At 46.7% G+C, this 19,837-nt stretch overlaps 1 protein-coding gene across 1 annotated transcript in view; it reads right to left on the minus strand.

The window, feature by feature from the left end:
* Positions 1-6,546: 6,546 nt before the first annotated feature.
* Positions 6,547-19,837, minus strand: part of PRKAB1 (protein kinase AMP-activated non-catalytic subunit beta 1) — a 26,625-nt gene continuing 13,334 nt past the window's right edge. Inside the window, exons 5-7 of the mRNA XM_082259051.1 lie at positions 9,573-9,706; positions 7,284-7,352; positions 6,547-7,193 (exon numbers count right to left, since the gene is read on the minus strand). Coding sequence (XP_082115177.1) covers positions 7,116-7,193; positions 7,284-7,352; positions 9,573-9,706 — 281 coding nt within the window. The 3' untranslated portion in view covers positions 6,547-7,115. The remainder of the gene's footprint in view (positions 7,194-7,283; positions 7,353-9,572; positions 9,707-19,837) is intronic.

A 19,837-nucleotide genomic window follows, 5' to 3' on the forward strand; every position in this document is an offset into this window, starting at 1 on the left:
GAAAAAAAAAAAATTTTCTTTTTTTTTTTTTTTTTTTTTTCAAACAGAAAAAAACCCTCGAGGTAGACCACCGGTCTCCTCAAATTGCGGCCTGCAAAACCTTGCGGCCAAATGAGGCATCCGCCGATGCCGTCACATCAATTTTATAGAACTTTGTAAAGGTATGTACCGACGACCAGGTGGCCGCCTTACATACCTGGACCACTGACGCCTGATGGCGAAAGGCCCAGGAAGTACTGAGCGCTCGAGTGGAGTGCGCCCTAACAGGGAACGGAGGACTCTGACCCTTAATAGAATAAGCCTGTACCACCGTTTGTCTAATCCATTTGGCAATGGTCGCGGCAGATGCAGGCAAACCCTTTCTGGGGCCATCCGTGATCACAAAAAGTGAATCCGTCTTACGGAAAGATTCCGTAGCTTTCAGGTATACCCCGATTGCCCGAACCACATCCAAGGAATGCAACGCATGTTCCCGATGATGCTTGGGCTGAGGACACAAGGAAGGTAGTACAATATCTTCATTCAGATGAAAATCTGAAACCACCTTAGGAAGAAAAGATGGCTTAGGATGAAGTACTACCTTATCCCTATGAATCACTAGGTAAGGGGACTGGCATGATAATGCAGCCAGTTCTGACCCCTGCGAGCAGAAGTAATAGCCACCAAGAAGGCCACCTTCTGGGATAAAGTAAGCAAGGGAATCTCCCTGATGTTTTCAAAGGGAGGTTTCTGTAGAACCGACAAAACCAAATTAAGATCCCAGGGCGGTAAGGGCGCGCGGACTGGAGGAGCCAGGTGCCGCACCCCCTGGATGAAATTCCGCACCAAGGATTTGGTAGCTAAAGGTTTCTGAAAGAAGATTGCTAATGCTGAAACTTGACCCTTGATGGTGCTCAAGGCTAGCTTCTGCTCAACCCCTTGTTGCAAAAAGGCCAATATTCGAGACACCGAATAGGTACGTGGAGGAAATCCTAAAGATTCGCACCACGCAATGTAAGTCTTCCATGTGTGATAATAGACTTTGCTGGAAGTCGCTTTCCTTGCTTTAATAAGGGTAGGAATGACTGAAGTAGACAAACCTCTGTCCTTCAGTACTTGGGTCTCAATGGCCAGGCCATTAAAACCAGCGACTGTAAAGCACGAAGGTAAATAGGTCCTTGAGACCACAGACACTCCCTGAGACGAAGTTCCCACGGAACGTCTGCGACTAACATGTCCAAGTCGGCCAGGCCGGCTTGAAGAGGCCAGCCTAGAATTTCTAGGACCACTGGCGCTGATAGGATCTGAACCAGGCGTCCCTAGAGGTATCTGGCCCCAACCATCCGAGAAAGTCTGGTCGTTTTCTGTTCCCACACATTTATCAGATACCTGATAGTTATCAGGAAAAGTGATCTTTTCTGGTTGAACCTCAGGGACCGAAGTCACCCGACTAGAGGCTACTTGGCCTATCTGGTCAATCAGATCCGATTCCTGTGAGGTATCGGGACTAATCTTAGGAAAAGGTAATGGAAAAGATCTATACAGGGAACGGTAACTACCGCTTCCTGTACTTAAATGTTGGAAGGGAAGAATCGCACCGGTAGTAGTGGTAGATGCTCGATCTAATGTCCTGAATACCGGTGAAAACGTCCCCCCACCCTGAAATCGGGTGGGGGCGCACCTTCAGGCTGTGTACTCCTTTACTTCGGGTTTGGCTGGGTTGGTCCTCTGCTTGTCCGACCATCCCTTCTTGAACCCTCCTGGAGGAGTCTTGCCTTTCCCGGGAGTACCAGCCGGGCGCCCTTTATGGGCGGTAAAGAAAGGTCCTCGCTTGTTGCGAGGTCCCTTAACTTTTGCAGCCTGTGGCAAAAAAGTACTCTTGCCCCCGGTGGCATCCTTAATGATTTCATCTAGGTTGGCTCCAAATAGACGATTCCCCTGAAAAGGGAGATTGGTCAAAGTCTTTTTGGAACCTAGGTCAGCTGACCAGCATTTTAACCACAGCACACGTCTGAGGATCACTGCTAACTTAGATGCATGCCCTAACAAGGGAGTAGTGTCCAAGGCTGCGTCACAGATAAACTGTAGCCCTTGTATAATCTGTTCCATCAAATCAGATGTCTCCTGGGGAATATCTTTTCCCCTAAGATCTTGGCGTACCATTTTCGCCCATTCCGTAAGTGTCTGGGAAACTAGACCAATAACAATTACTGGTCTAAATGCTGACCCTATCAGAGAAAAGATAGTGCGGGACTCCGCTTCTATCTTTCGATCCACCGGATCCTTAAAGGACGAAGTGTCCTCCACTGGAATAACCGTGGCTTTATTCAGCCTGGAAATAGGCGGATCCACGACTGGTGGTACCGTCCATTTCTTAATGATGGATTCCTCAAACGGATAGCGTCTAGCAATACGCTTGGAAATAGTAAAGGTACGTTTAGAATGCTCCCATTCTCCTTTAATCTGATTACCAAAACATTTAGGTACAGGAAAAGCCTTCGCCGTCTTGATGGGCTTATTAGTCCCAAAAGGCCTTTCTGTTTCAGTTGCCTCTGCCGGTAAAGCCTCAAGTTTTAAGGTTTCTTGCACTGCCACAACTAGTGCATCCACCAATGCTTCTTCCTGAATTATAGCGGGAGAAGAAGCGTCCTCCTCACTGTCTGAGGGGGCTTTACCTGGGATAACAGCCCTTGCAGAGGAACCTGCAACTGCAGTGACCATCTCTGAATCAGAGTCAGAGGTGTCAGATAGTATAGGGGTAGGCGGGGGTCGCTTCCTTGACCCCCGTCCCTGACAGGCCGCCTCCACCCGAGCCACCATAGACTCCAAAATTGCTGTAAATGACTCTATACTCTGTGCACCGGCGGGTCCCGAGGCCCCCTCGAGGGAAACAGGTGGGGGAATATGTGTGGCAGGGTCCATAATAACTCCAGTTACTTCCTGGATGATATAATTCAAAAGTAAAGAAAAAACTTTTTTTTTTTTTTTTTTTTTGACCCTCAGTGCCACAAAAAAACCCCTTAGTGTTACCTGCTAGGGATCCCTATCGATCGAGAGAGAGAGAGAGAGATAGACCCCCAGGCTCACCACTTGATGTTCAGAGTTAAACTGCAACAGCTTACAGCGCTGTCTTAGACAAACAGGAAGTCTTTTGGCTGGCTGCCCAGGAAGAAGGGAGGCGGCTCCGCCCCTCTGCACGCCTTCCGGCGCCTCCCCCAAGCTCCACGAGGTGTAGAATCACCTCAAACATGGCCGCCCCCATGCTGGAGACACGAGGCTACGCCAAAATGGCGGCTCGTGCGATCCAGCAAAAAAAAAAAAAAAAATGGCGGCGGCCTGTGCTGACTAGCGGTGTGCTGCAGGCACACAACACTCTCTCTGCATGGGGATATGGCGTGGTTGGCGGTACCGGCCCTGGCGGACCGCATGGCCGTTCGGGAGGCCTGCTAATAGCTGGAGATCTGATTTGGAAGGCAGTCTACATGTCCATGGCTTCTGACTGGTAGGTAGCTTATACTTAACCCATAAGATTCCCAGAATGCCACAGATTACATCTTTAAAACATGTATACAATAGATTGTTAGCTCCCAAACCAAGCCTCCTGGCTTTTTGCACACATAAAATCACACTCAAAGTAGGAGGATTTGTGACATGTTATAGGATAGAAAGAACTCTTTCTTACCATACAGAGAGGGGCCCGCGTTCACCACAAAACCCGTCAGGGAAAAAGGGGGAACATACTACTCACCATACCGGAACCAGGCGGGCACCAACTCCTGACAGTACCCCTCTCCACCGGAGCGGGAGGGCTGTCGACCGATACGGACGCCGTGACTCATGGTCTTTGGCGTTTCAGCGAGACGTTTAACTCGCGGGTTCAGTCCTTTTAATGGGACTTTGTCGCGGCCGACCCAGCGCGGAGCTATGGCCTGCACGCGCTCGTAGGCTGAACTGGGGTGACCACCGGATCTCGACATCCAGCCCGTCGCCCAGTTCAGCTTTCTTGCTTGAAGATCTCACAGGAACACTGGAGAAAAAAAGCTGTCTAAAAATCCTTTTAGAAAAAAATTCTTGCCAGGACCTAAGATCCCAGCAAGGTATCTAGGTCCTTACTCCTAACTAGACAGAAAATAACTCATTTGCTGAGGCAGAGAGAGAGAGGATATACCCTCTGGGACTGCCCCTAGGGTGTGGCCAGAGCTTTTTAATTTCCTGTCTAGTCCTGCTCCTGCGGAGGTAACATAACCCGAAGGTGGTGTATCACCGAGGACTACGTCTGTCGATGAGCGCTAGAGAAAAAGTCATTATAAAAAATAATAATAATGGGCAGACTCGATAGAAAAAGACAGCAGTCTGTCATCACTTCTGTCTTTTTAAGTGGAACTAAACCCACCAATATAGAATTCTATGCCACATTAATGATCACATTTTGTAAACAATAGTGGCACATCAATCAGCACCTGCAGTTAAAACCTAACTACATGTTTACTTTCATTTTAAAAGAGAAGCGTTTTTTTTTTTCTTTAAATTTCTACTTACTAGGTGGATGCAGCATCTCCCCTTCACTGAGAACCAAGCAATCAAACACTGCAGATCACCCGGTTCTGACTGACAGTCAGCAGCTCTCCGCTCTGCCCCCTCAGTCACTGGAGTGCTGGGCTGTGGAGGGGCGGGGAGCGGCCGGCTCACAGCAGGAAGCTGAAAGGCTGAGCCAGGGGTCGGTCAGGCACTTGGCAGATCCAGACTTCCATTGTCTTGACGCTGTGCCTGGACCAAACTTCTGCGACATCAGCAGAGAGCAGACTTAAGCCTGCTCTCTGCTGAAAACGGGTCACAGGAGTGCAGAACGAACTGCACTCCTGTAATCTCCTTTAAAAATTGTTTGGAGCAAGCTGGCCCAAGTCAACTATTTTTCTTTACTAAAGAGGTCCACCTGCTGCCGGAATTGTATAAACTGTATTTCTCTGTCGCTCATTGACAGACGTAGTCTTCTTGATTCACAAGAACTGGGTTATGTTGTCTCCACAAGAGTAGGACTAGGCAGAAAAGAAAAAACGTTCTGGCTCCACCCTAGGGGCAGTCCCAGAGGGTATATCCTCCCTCTCTCTGCTACAAGGCATCAGGATTTTACGGTAAGATCTTACAAAAATCCGATTTTAGTATCAGCTACATAGAGGGAGATTTAGTAAAACTAGTGCACTCAGAATCTGGTGCATGGCTTCTAATCTCAGCTTGTTCAGTTAAGCTTTGACAATAAAACCTGGAATCTAATTGGTTTCTATGCAGAAGTGAGCCTCTAGCTTTAGTAAATAAACCCCATAGAGTTTATATGGCGCTGACACTGGGCACATCTATCAGTAAAGGAAATATTAGGAACGACTTAAGGCGAAAGCACACAGAAATTTAGGATTTAAGGCACTACACTTGATTCTTACTCTAATAAACCCCAGAAAGATCTCCTTTACATTTATAAAAGCTGTAACTCATAGTTCAGAATTAGTTTAGCTAAACATACAGTGTTAAACGAAAAAAAAAAAATTCCACCTTCAAGTGTAAACTTAATTGAAAAGCTGCACAATCAGATGCACATTTACAGCCTAAAGTAAGACAGAATCTATTGGCCAATTAGATTTCACTTTGCTTTTTATGTTCTAACTTGCACAAAAAAAAATAAATAAATAAAATAGGTGGGATAATATTTGCTTCAAATTAAATTCATCCATCCAGTAATGCTAGCCAAACATAAGCGAGGGGGAAAAAAAAAAAAAAAAAAAATGATATCTCCCCGTCTAAAAAGAAGCCAGGAGGGAAAAGGTCTGCCAAAACGTGACTGCAACCTATTAGATGCAGTCAATATTTGGGTATTCTGATATCCAGAATTGTCTGAATACAATAGCCAGCAGGTAAGGATTTGTCCATACCTGCTGTTTAGCAGGGACGGAGAAATCTATTGATTTTTCTCATTCAGCACACTGGGCAGAAAGCATGTATGGCTAGCCTAGGTCTCCGCAAAAACCTGCATGCATAACACATATTAAAACAAAAACAACGAGACTTTTTTTTTTTTTTTTTTTTTAACAGGTTTAGATAAGTTTTGTAGAAAAAAAAAAAAAAACGTGTACAGATAAAACACACTGTACATTATTATACACACATATGGATGTAAAATACTGAATAAAGCTTGTAAAATGAAGATAAGTGAAACTAAACCCATTTATTTAATTGCAAAACAGTTACATTCAAGGCATGCCATGAATGATAACACTGTCACAGCTGCTTGTGTTTTCAGCTGAACGGTTAAGCCATTAAATGGCTGGTGTCATAACAAATCACATGTGCAGCACCATGGTAACTGCAGATCAAACAGATGAGGGTTCAGTTCCGTTTTAAAGGTAGGTTAGGGAAGATAACACTCCATCCTTACACTAATGCCCCTTCCTAAGGTCAGACATATGGGTTTACAGGCTTCAACTTACACACTACCTCAGTGGCTTATGTTTTATCCTATGTGCAGGTGGCTTTATAAATTAAGAAAACCATATCAATGACTTAAGATTCCCCTAGATATACCTTATAGAAATCATTTATTTCAGTTGAAAGAAAAGATGTTACCAAGGAACAGAATAAATAAAGAGACTGGTAGGGTTGCCTTAAACCCCATGTAAAACTAACAGTACAGCTGTGATGTCCACACTCATAGTCAGCTCACTGCAGAACACAGAAGCGGGGGGGGGGGGGGATCTGCATTACAGCCTATTATTGATCGTCACACAACCTGAGTCAATCAAACATCTACAGTAATAGGATAATATTGCTGAAAAACTGCTGCAGAAAAATTGATTCTATTCACTAGTGCTGTCCCTTGCCCAACCCAGCAGGGCACTCTTCTAGGCCGGGAAAGTGCAAGCCTAATTTAAAAGGGTTGCTACCCCTACTTTAGCCAAATAAATGTGCAATGGAGACAGATCTAGAACTGCAGCACTGTCAATATAGATCTTACAGTGAATTGTGAACCAATATAATGCTCAATGCATTACTGACAGCTATAGCTTATTCTGCAAATATTTAATGCATTTAATATATAAAAAAGTGAAAAAAGGCGTAAAATTTCAATGAGTACAGTCCATGGAGGCAGCTCATATGGGTTTGTACAGGAGTGTGGTGACATACTTCTTCTTGTAACGATGGGTAGCGCTTAATACCATCACACCATCCTAAAAGAAGAATACAAAGATGTAACAACTGTGAATTATATACTGTAGCTGGGGGGAGTAACTGCAAGATAACAGCAGAAAAATATTTACCTTGATGGATAGTGCATAAAGGTGATTCAGCATGACATGATTGGGCTCCGGAAGCAAAGCTGGATCACACTGTTAATATAAAAAAAAAAAATACATTTTTTTGTAATTAGTATTAGACTAATGCTGGCTATGAGAATTTGGTTGAAATTGTCCCAGTTTCCCATCCAATCAAAAGCATCTTACCTGGCCTTAGATAAACTGAAGAGGCATAGCTAATTTGGTAAATTATTTGGTTTATCACTTCCACACTCTCTAACTCACATCTTCAATCTGTCCCTCTCTTCTGGCACCTTCTCCAACTCTTTAAAACATGCACTGGTCCCCCCCCCATACTTAAAAAGCAATCATTGGATCCCAATATTACCTACAACACCCCATCTCCTAGCTCCCCTTTTCCTCCAGCTCTCTTGAATGCCTGGTCAGTGAACTGGTAGCTCAGTTGGTTACTGAGATAAACCCTCTTGATCCCCTTCAGTCTGGATTCTGCCTTCAACACTCCACAGGAACTGCTCTCCTAAAACTCACAAGTGACTTACTAAAACCAATGGTTACTATTATGTGCTCCTACTCTTGGACCTATCTGCGGTCTTGGATACTGTTGACCACCCCTTCCTCCTCAAAAAAAAAAAAAACTCCACTCCTTTGGTCTCTGACCGTATTCTCTCATTGGTTCTCATCCTACCTATCCCACCAGACCTTCAGTGTCACTTCTAATACCTCCTCCCCTCTTCCATTTTCCTGTCGAGGGTCCCTGAAGTTTCTATTCTTGGGACCTCTTATTCTTGATAGACAACTCAATCTATTCAAAACCAAAACTTTTTTTTTTGGGGGGGGGGGGGGGGGGAGTAAAAATAAAGACAAAATAATGTGGCTGCAAAAAAGTGTGCATACCCTCTTAGAACTGGGGGATGTAGTGGTTTTCAGAATTAAGCAATCACATTCAAACTCATGTTAAATAGGAATTCATATACACCTGCCATCATTTAAAGTGCCGCTGATTACCCCAAATAAAGTTCAGCTGCTCTAGCAGGTCTTGATTGACATTTTCTTAGTCACATCCTACAGCAAAAGCCATGGTCCGCAAAAAGCTTCCAAAGCATCAGAGGAATCTCTGTGTTAAAAGGCATCAATCAGGAGAGGGGTACAAAAAATTGCCAAGGCATTAGATATACCATGGAACACAGCCATCATCAAGTGGAGAAAATGTGGCACAACAGTGACATCACCAAGAACTGGACGTCCCTCCAAAATTGATGAAAAACGAGAAGAAAACTGGTCAGGGAGGCTGGCAAGAGGCCTACAGCAACATTAAAGGAGCTGCATGAATATCTGGCAAGTACTGGCTGTGTGGTATATGTTACAACAATCTCCCGTATTCTTCATATGTCTAGGCTATGGGGTGGAGTGGCAAGACAGAAGCCTTTTCTTAAGAAAAACATCCAAGCCTGGCTACATTTTGCAAAAACACATGAAGTCTCCCAAAAGCATATGGGAAAATGTGTTATGGTCTGATGAAACCAAGGTTGAACTTTTTTGCCATAATTTTTGCTGCAAAAACAAAACTGCAAATCACCAAAAGAGCACCATACCCACGGTGAAGCATGGTGGTGGCAGCATCATGCTTTGAGGCTGTTTTTCTTCAGTTGGAACAGGAGCCTTCGTCAAGGTAGAGTGAATTATGAACAGTTCCAAATACCAGTCAATATTGGCACAAAACCCTTCAGGCTTCTGCTAAAAAACTGAACATGGAGAGGAACTTCATCTTTCAGCATGTCAACAACCCAAAGCATACATCCAAATCAACAAAGGCATGGCTTCAACAGAAGATTAAAGTTTTGGAATGGTCCAGCTAGAGCCCAGACCTGAATCGGATTGAAAATCTGCGGGGTGATTTGAAGAGGGCTGTGCACAGGAGATGCCCTCGCAATCTGACAGAGAAAAGTGGGCATACCCAAAAAGACTGAGTGCTGTAATAAAATCAAAAGGTGCTTCAACAAAAGTATTAGTTAAGGGTGTGCACACATATGCAATCATATTCTTTTTTTTTACCTCCCTCCATCTAAAAGATTTGTTTGTTTTTCAACTGAGTTGTACAGTTTATACGTCACATGTAGAAAAAGTTCTGAACTGGTTTATATTGGTCTTATTTTTTTACATCACAGAAATCTGACATTTTAACAGGTGTGTGTAGACTTTATATCCACTGTATATATGCAGGTCATACAGTCAGAATTACTGCCATCCAAGTAAAGTAAACCGATTTCACCTGCTTAATTTTTGCATACTTACTGAAATGCCTGTGTCTTTATTTAGAATGACTTGAAGCAGATGCGGTGGGAGGATAGGGGGAGATTTGAAACGTTCTTCCAGCTTACAGTTGTATGCATCTTGCTGGTAAGGACCAGGAGGGGAGCTGGAAAGTTCTGCCAAATAAAACAGACATACACAGAATGCGCCAAGTTAAGGTCTAGGTGCAGTAAATTCAATTAAAACAATAGGTTGTAAAGCCATTCATTGTGATCTATGCTTTTAGAAGAAAATTCAGCACGGAGCATAAACTGCTATTCCATAAAGGCCACAATTTGAAACCAATTGACATAGAACTTTAAGCATTGGTCACACCCTCCAATCAGAGCACATTGTTTAAACCCCAAGTATCAAAGAATGCTTAGGAGTCCTATGCAGGTCAGAAACACCATCATTTAGATTTGTCTTACAATTGCTGCACCATTATCCAATTTTTTTTTTTTTTAAATGCTCACCACCTACATCACCTCTTGCAAATGGCTCAGTGAGGTAATCACTTCAGCGTCACCCCTGTGTGAAAGTAACTGAACCTGACAAAAAAGCATTGTTTTTGAGAATATTTAACCCTGCAGGGTAGCAGCCGTGAAATAGTTACCACTACCAGAACGGTTCTTTAGCTGACCATACTCAAAATTTCAGGCCAAATTCTGCTGAATCAGCCAAAATTTGAGCCATAAGTGACCCTGCTGGTACCACTTGTCTTGATAAACTTCGTCTGAAAAAAAAATCAAAGGTGCCAGGTGGAAAATTGCTGGCCACTGACTGCATCCTATCAGATGTAGTTGCTGTTCAAGCAACCACAGATGTGACTACAACAGTTTGCAGTAGAGATTCGGCCATTCACACTGCTAAGTCTATGCATGTATGGCTACGAAGTATAGGACTACTGGGAGCTGTGTGAAGTCCTAAGCTGGGTATACACTAGCAGAATTTTGTTTGACATTTTTTGTTGTAAGAACATGGATTTGTTTTTCTAATCATTAGCGGGTCCAATTGACATTTGTTTTCTACTGCAGTGATGATAAAATTCAAAGGAGCAGGATGGAAACTCTCGAATGTACGAATTTCTAACAGTGTATGTGGCTTTCGTTTAGTAAAGTCCATTCATTTCAAAATTGAATGTTAAAAAGGCAAAACTAAATCTTGAAAAAACTATTTGCAAACATTTTAATGTACTGAAAATTTCCATTCAAAATTCTATTACTGTATAGCCAGCTTAAGCCTTATCTGACACCATCTTTGCAGAGATGGGCAGATCTCTAACCCCTCCCCGGTATCACCCAAATGTAACCACAAAAGAGTATATATGGCAGCACCACAACCATTGAATGTGGTGTGAAAGTTTCGAGCTAAGAGCGATTTATCCTACTAGGCCCCCTTCCTCTAAGGGCAATATTCAATAGGAGTATTCTGTGATGCACTAAGTGATATTAAAACAAACACAAAAATAAAAATGTATTAAATTGTAGCTCACCAATTCTCACATGTGGTGACTATATTCTCCCTTTCGAAAAATCACAGGATACCTTTGCTACCATGCATGTTGGTGCACGTTACCAAGATGAGTGGGGGTGCCATGAAGAAATAATAGCACCGCCACATATCTGCAAAAAGGCTGTGTATTTTTGTACATTCTGGGAAAGCGTGCAATTTTGCGTACGTTCAGGCAACACACAAAATGTGAACCTAAGTATTTGGTATGCTGCAATATATTACATTACATTTACTGATTTAACTAGAAGCAACACACTGGTTACAGAAGAGAACGCTAGAAAATTACAGTTGTGAAAGAAGAGCTCTGCAATACATTTTGGTTGTTCAGTTTGCTCACACTCCTAAATTTTTTTTTTTTAATTTCCTCTATACTGTCTTGGGTGATACATATACAAACAAGTGCAGTTGTGAAGGACCTGGCAAGATGAAATGCAGGGTGAATAAACTTCAGTTAAGGACTCGTTCATACCATGGTGCAGAGATGTAAATTTTTCTGCACGCGTTTTGCAAGGGCACAAAAAAAAAAAAAAAAAAAAAAAAAAAAAAAAAAAAAAAAAAGGAGATTTATGGGATTTTTGACTTACCGTAAAATCCATTTCTCCGATGTCACTGACAGGCACAGCTCCTGATATTTAGAACCATGGGGTTATACTGAAAATAATTCTGGCTACACCAATGGGTAGTCCCAGGGGGTATACTCCCTCTCTTGGTTATAGCCACTCAGTTTTGTTACAAGCACTGTTAGGAGACTTATAGCTCCACAGAGGGATAGGTGCTGTGTCCATCAATGAACATCAGAGAAATGGATTTTACAGGAAGTCAAAAATCCCATTTTCTTTCGTTCATTGACGGACACATCTCCTGATATTCATAACCATCGGGGCGTCCCAAAGCAGTGTTAAACATGAGGGGTGGGAACAACAAAAAAAAATTCCCATGGCTAAACAGTCAACCAGGCAACAGGAGCTCAACCAAAAAACTGGAGCCCACCTGGGGAAAAAAAAAAAAAAAAAAAAAAAAAAAAACCACACACACCCTCAAAGAGGATTAGGTCCTGTTAAACTGCAGCCTGCAAAACCTTGCAGCCAAAAGTAGCATCCGCAGATGCAAACACATCCACTTAAGAAAACTGTGTAAAAGTGTGCACTGACGACCAGGTGGCTGCCATGCAAACCTGCGTCACTGATGCCCGATGATGAAAAGCCCAGGAGGAACGAGGCGCCCTAGTAGAGTGCACCTTGACAGGAAAAGGAGGAACCTGACCCATGATGGAATAGGCCTGAACCACGGTCTGTCTGATCCATCTGCAAATGGTCACAGAGGAAGCTGACAATCCTTTGAGGTCCATCCGTGAGCACAAAGAATCAGATTTCCTGAAAGACTCCACAGCTGCCAGGTACACCCTAATTGCCCAGACCACATCCATGGCAATTTCCTTCAGAGGATTTAGGCCTGGGACACAGGGAAAGCAACACAATGTCTTCTTTCAAATGAAAATCAGACAGACAATCTTTGGAAGGAACGATGGACAGGGGCAAAGAACCACCTTATCCCTGTAAATCACCAGGTAAGGTGAACGACAAGATAACGTCGCCCGTTCTGACACCCTGTGCACAGAGGTGATAGCCACTAAAAAGGCAACCTTCTGGGACAGTGTAAGCAGGGCAATCTCCCAAATATTTTCAAAGGGAGCTGAAAGCACCAAATTAAGATCCCAAGGCGGCAAGGGAGCCTGCACTGGAGGAACCAAACGTCGCTTTGAAGAAAGGAACGCACCAGGGAGTGTATGGCCAAAGGTCCTTGGAAGAAGACCGCCAAAGCAGACACCTGGCCCTTGATGGTACTCAAGGTCAATTTCTGTTTAACCCCCAGTTGAAGGAAGGTCAAGATCCAAGCCACTGAGTAGGAGCGAGGAATAACCCCAAGAGACTCACACCAAGCAATGTAGGTCTTCCACGTACAATGGTAGATATTCCTAGAGGTAGATTTCCTAGCTTTTAACAGTGTAGGAATCACCGACTCAGATAAACCCCTATCCTTCAGTACCTGGCTTTCAACAGCCAAGCCGTCAAAGCAAGAAACTGTAAAGCAGGATGGAAGATCGGTCCTTGGGACAACAGATCCTCCCTGAGAGGAAGCTGCCCAGAAACGTCGGTGACCAGCCACACCAGATCGTATTGTGATCTCCAGGTTCTCCACCAGAGCAGAAGGAGACTCTGCTCGCAGAAGAAGATCGTCCAAGTAGCCCAGTACCGCGATCCCCTGTTGGCGTATTAAAGCTAGCACTGGGGATAACCTTATGTGAAGACCCGAGGAGCAGATGCGAGACCAAAGGGTAACGCCTCAAACTGATAATGCTCCTCTCCCACAGCAAAGCCAGGAAAATGCCGGCACATATTGGAATGAAAAAGTAGGCATCCTTGATACCAATAGAGACGAGGAAATCCCAGACGCAGGGATGCCACCACCGTTCGACTCCATTCTGACCTTCTGTACCTGCACAAAGCAGTTTAGCGCCTGAGATCCAGGATTGGACGCACTTTGCCTTCCTTACTGGGAACAGGTTGGAGTAAAAACCCTGAAAAACGTTCCAAGTTCAGAACCGGGACAATCACCCCTTGAAGGAACAGGTCTTGTACCGTCCAAACTGGCACAAGTTGGAAGCAAAAAAAACTTGCCGGGGACGAGCGAAACTCGATCTTGTAGCCAGACCGTATGAATTTGCGGATCCACTTATCTTGCACCAGGAAAGTCTACGGGTCCGGAAACCAGCAAAGACACTCCCCCACCCTCATGCAGAAGAAGCCTTGTCCACTGGTCTGGAGAAGCCCGATCTTGGCTTGCCAGACCAAGTTAATTTGGATCCTCCAAAGGAGGCCCTGAAAGGCTTCAAGCCCTTGTCAGTCGACCATGAAGGGAAAAAAGAAAAAAAAAAAAAATTATGAGCTGAGAAGGAAGGCCCACATCTACGATGAGGTTCCTTACCTTTAGTAGCCTGAGGAAGAAAAGTAAAGTACTCTTCCCCCCCTGTGACTCCTTTGATGTCATCCAGGGTAGCTCCAAACAGGCGATCTCCTTGAAAAGGAATATCAGTCAAGGCCTTCTTTGAAGTCTGATCCGCAGACCAGCACTTGGGCCAAAATACACGCCGAAAGACCACTGCCAAACAGAGGCGAGCTGCATCCAAAGAGGCATCACAGATAAACTGCAGCCCCTGGACCAGCTGGTCCGCCAGCTCGGCAGGGGGGAGCTGTTCCCCCTCCAGGTCATGGTGTAGAAGCTTAGCCCGCTCGGTCATAGAGTTTGCGACACTAGGGCAATGGCAAATACTGGCCTCATTGCCGAACCAGCCAGAGTATACATAGTGCGGGCCACAGCCTCTCACCTTCCGGTCAGCCAGATCCTTAAAGGCCAGGGACTCTTCAACCGGAAACATGGTTGCCTTGTTTTATCTGGAAAATGGAGGATCCACCATCGGTGGCACAGTCTACTTCTTAAGAAGGGACCCCTCATAGGGATAACGCCTTTTCAGGGTCTTATGCACAGACACAATCCGTGCATCCACCAGCGCCTTTTTGTGCGCGGTCGCAGACGTGGAGGAATCATCCTCACTATCAGAGGATTCCAGGCGCGTGGTTGCAGACCCAGCAGGGTGACCCACGTCCGCGACAGCCAAATCAGATTCATGATCTGATAAGACAGATGGAGGCAGGGGGTGCTTTTTTGCTAGCCCGCTGCCCGCAAGCCACCTCCATCAGGGACACAAGGGACTCTAGAACCGCCGTCTGTGCATGGATGGATGGTTGGGACCCGGAGGACCCCGCAGCTTCAGAGAGGGGATCAGGTGGGGAAACCAGCCCCCAAAAGACTCCATGAGTCACCAGGGGGACCCCACAAAGTGTAAAACCACTGCTAAGGGACAACCCTCACTGCCCTGGCAGCACCACCCGGTCGCCAGGCACAAAGCGATCCTCAGCAGAGAGGGAGAGGACCCAACCAGACTCACCACCCACAGAAACGGGCACCTGCAGCCACCAGGAGAATCTGCACTACATGTGCGGTGATCAGGAAGGAAGATGATCCAGGAGTTAGCACCAAGGGATGAGATGGGGTTCCCACCGCAAAAAAAAAAAAAACACACGATGCTCACAGGGCTCCACTGCCGCCATTTCCAATGGCAAACCACAACAAAATGGCTGCTGGTCTACACAAACATGGCCACCGTGTATAGAAACACACAGACTACAACAAAGCCTATATTATAAACACACACACATATACATATTATATATATACACACACACACACACACACACACACACACACACACACATACACTGAATTTTTGTAAAATCTTACCGTAAAATTCCTTTCTCTGAGTCCTCCGACAGTCGCCGCCCACTCATACAGTCTTCACCAATGGGGTATTGACTTCCTCTCCTTAGGAGGAGGAGTAGCTAGGCAAAAGACTTGTTAAAACACAAGCATTTGTTTGGTAGCAAGCAGTTAAGTGTATAAGAACCCCAAAAGAGGGGCGGGGGTGGCGACTGTCGGAGGACTCAAGAGAAAGGAATTTTACAAAAATTCCGTTTTCTTACGTCCTCCGACAGTCGCCGCCCACTCATACAGGTTTTCACCAATGGGGATGTCCCAAAGCAGTATAGACATGAGGGGTGGGAAACACAACCATCAGAAAAGGCAACGCAGCACCCATATCAGAGAAAGGAACCTTACATGAACAGCAAGGGAACCTTCTGGGTAACAAAAAGGCTCAACAGGAGCAACAACCAAGGAAAGCAAATAACCAAAGGGGTAAACAATCCCAACAGCCAGGGACCCGCAATAAAACCTGGGTCCCCTACTGTACTGCCGCACAGAGAACTTTGCTGCCAAAGGAGGCATCAGCTGATGCCAGAACATCAATTTTGTAGAGTTTGGAAAAGGTGTGCACTGACGACCAAGTTGCAGCCTTGCACACCTGGGCCACCGAGGCCTGATGCTGGAAAGCCCAGGACGCACTCACCGACCTGGTAGAGTGTGCCTTGACAGGGAAGGGTGGTACCCGTTCCCTCAACAAATAGGCCTGAACAATTGTCTGTCTGATCCATTTTGCAATGGTCGCCGCAGACGCAGCCATACCCTTCCGAGGTCCCTCAGGAAGGACAAAGAGAATCCGATTTTCGAAAGGATTCAGTCGACGACAGGTAAACCCTGATCGCCCTGACAACATCCAAAGAATGCAAGGCAATCTCCTTAGGATGCTTAGGATTCGCACAGAGCGAAGGTAAGACAATGTCCTCATTAAGGTGAAAATCCGAGAACACCTTTGGAAGAAAGGACGGGTAAGGTCGCAAGACCACCTTATCCCTATGAACCACCAGGTAAGGGAAGCGGCAAGACAACACTGTCAACTCCGACACTCTGCAAGCAGAAGTGATCGCTACCAGAAAAGCAACCTTTTTTGGACAGCAGAGGTAACTAAATTTTCCTGATGTTTTCAAACGGGGAATGTTGTAACACGGACAGAACCAAGTTCAAGTCCCATGGAGGTAGAGGCTCCCTTCTAGGAGGGGCCAAGTGACGCACACCTTGAATAAAGGTGCGAATCAAAGAATTAGACGCCACAGGGCGCTGGAAAAGAACAGCCAGTGCAGATACCTGGCCCTTAATCGTGGCCAACGCAAGGTGAAGGTCCACACCAGACTGGAGGAAAGCCAACACTCTCGCCACCGAGTAAGAACGAGGAGAAAAACCCCTGGACTCACCAGGCAAAATAAGCTTTCCATGTACGGTAATAAATCTTACCAGACGAGGCTTTTCTAGCCTTGAGTAAAGTGGGGATAACCTCTGAGGAGAGACCCCTGTCTCTCAGGACCCGACTTTCAACAGCCATGCCGTTAAAGCCAGCGACTGTAAAGCAGGATGGAAGATTGGTCCCTGAGACAGCAGATCTTTCCGCATTGGCAGCCGCCATGGAGGCTCGACGGCCAGGTGAACGATGTCCGCGTACCAGGACCGGCGTGGCCAGTCCGGCGCCACCAGAATCACCAGTGTTTGTTCCGAGGTCAACCTGCGAAGGAACCTGGACAACTGAATCGGAGGAAAGGCATAGATCAGACGATACTGATGCCAAGGCACCACCAGCGCATCCGAGGTGTCTGCCAGAGGATCGCGCGTTCTTGCCATGAACCTTTCCACCTTGTGGTTTAGCCGAGACGCAAACAGATCCACATCCGGGGATCCCCACTTCGCGCACAGCATTTGAAATACCTCCGGGTGCAGGGACCATTCCCCCTGGTCCAGGGTCTGGCGGCTCAGAAAATCTGCCTGCCAATTCTCGACACCAGGAATGTGCACTGCCGATATCGCCGGGACATGAGTCTCGGCCAAAGACAGAATACTGGTCACTTCCTGGGCCGCCTGGGCACTCCTGGTGCCCCCTTGGTGGTCAATGTACGCCACCGCAGTGGCATTGTCCGTCTGCACCCGTACAGGACGGCCCTGAAGATGATCCAACCAGGATCACAGCCTGATCGCTCTCAATTCCAATATGTATATCGGAAGGGAGGATTCCTCCTCAGACCAAGTGCCCCGGGCAGATAGGTTGCCCAGGACGCCACCCCAGCCCGACAGGCTGGCATCCGTGGTAATCACCGTCCATAGTAACGGCCGGAAGGATTTCCCTCCCAAAACAGCCGGGGACTGAAGCCACCACAAGAGATCCATTCTGGTTTGGCGACTCAGACACTCAGGTCCAAGGACTGAGGTAGTCTGTCCCACCTGGCCAGGATCTCCGCTTGGAGAGACCGTGTGTGAAACTGTGCAAACGGTATCGCCTCGAAGGCCGATACCATCAACCCCAGGGACCGCACACAGGTCTCTGAGTGATGAGGATTCGTTGTCCCTGAGGGACCTGACCTCGGACTGCAGGGTCCAGAGCTTTTCCTCCCGTAAGAACACCTTCGCTTGAGCAGAGTCCAGAACCATTCCCAAATATGGGAGACGAACCGAAGGAGACAAGGTTGACTTCTGAACGTTGATGATCCAACCGAACTCCTGGAGCGTCTGGACCGTAGTGGACAGATCGCGCAACAGGCTCTGGCTGGCACTCGATCGTAACAGGAGATCGTCCAGATATCCCAAGACCGCAATGCCCTGTGCCCGCAACAGGCCCAGAACAGGCGCCAACACTTTGGTAAAAACCCTTGGTGCCGAAGCGTAACGCCGCAAACTGATAATGATCCTCCGCGATAGCGAAGCGGAGGTACCTCTGATGACCCTCGAAAAATGGGGATGTGTAGATACGCATCCTTTAGATCGATAAGAGGCCAGGAATTCTCCCGGACTCAGAGAGGCTACCACCGAGCGGAGCGATTCCATGCGGAACTTTCGAGCACGCACAAAGCGGTTCAGAGTGTTCAAGTCCAGAATCGGACGCACTTTGCCCTCCTTTCTGGGCACAGTGAACAGATTCGAGTAAAACCCCCAAAACCTGTCCTGATGAGGCACCGGGACGATTACCCCCTGAGCGAGGAGATCCTGTACCGCTTGATGCAGGTCTTGTAACCGCCCTGGGGTCATATGAAGATTTGAGGGAAAGAATCTGTCTGCCGGCCGTGAAAGAATATCGATCTTGTACCCTGATCGAATGATTTCCTGAACCCACCTGTCCTGAACTCGGAACAGCCAAGGTTGGAGGAAACCGCGCAAACGTCCCCCCACCCCTGAAATGGGTGAGGGCGCCCCTTCAGGCAGAGGAGGACTGAGCCGCCGCACCAGCTTGGCCGGATTTTTGTTTGCTGGCCCAGGGCTTTCTCTGGCCACCCTGGCCCTTGAAGGGTTTCCCCTTGTACTGTGTCTTGAAGGCACGAAAGGACCCCTGATTAGGTTTAGAGGCGGGACCCCGCTTGCCGCAGAAAAACTTGCCCTTAGGATTCTGGGGCAGCAGAGTGCTCTTGCCCCCAGTGACTCCCTTAACCAATTCATCCAGGGATTCTCCAAAAAGGCGAGACCCCGCATAGGGAATGTCAGCCACCGCCTTTCTAGATTTCTGGTCAGCCGAATAGCTCTTCAACCATATCAGCCAACGGTTAAGCACCGTGACACTGGACAGGCACGCAGCCAAAGGGGCCTCATTTAAGGCCGCATCGCACAAATACATGACCTCTTGATAAATCTGGTCCACCAACTAAACGGTAGTGGGGGGGGGGGGGGGCAGAATCAGCCACGAGTGTGCGTCTGAGCACCTTGGTCCAGTCCGCCACAGCCTGAGCCGCCATGACAGAGGCGAAAATAGGCTTGAGCATGGAACCCGCCACCACATAGGTGTGGCGGGCAAGTGATTCCAGCCTCCTATCTGTAGGATCCCTAAATACCGGAGAATCTTCGGTAGGAACCAGAGTAGCCTTGTTCAATCTGGCTACAGTGTGATCCACTTGAGGAGCCACACACCAGCGTGCAACCGTAGTAGACGCAAAAGGATAGAGAAGTTGAAACCTTTTAGGCACCGTGAAGGTGTGTTTCAAATTGCGCCATTGCTCATTCACAGTGTGATGAAACTCAGCGGGGGCAGGGAAAAACCTGCGCCGTCTTGTGGGTTCTGTGTGTACCAAAAGATGACACAATGCCCGGAGGATCGGGCTCATCCTCTAAATGTAGTGTTTCTTTAATGGCAGAAATCAGCACGTCCATAGCTGCGCGTTCCTCTGGCATCCCAGGGGGGGAATCATCCACCCCTGTAACCTCCACCTCCC

The sequence above is a fragment of the Pelophylax lessonae genome (genome assembly GCF_965119305.1).
Source record: "Pelophylax lessonae genome assembly, chromosome: 1".
NCBI lineage: Eukaryota > Metazoa > Chordata > Amphibia > Anura > Ranidae > Pelophylax > Pelophylax lessonae.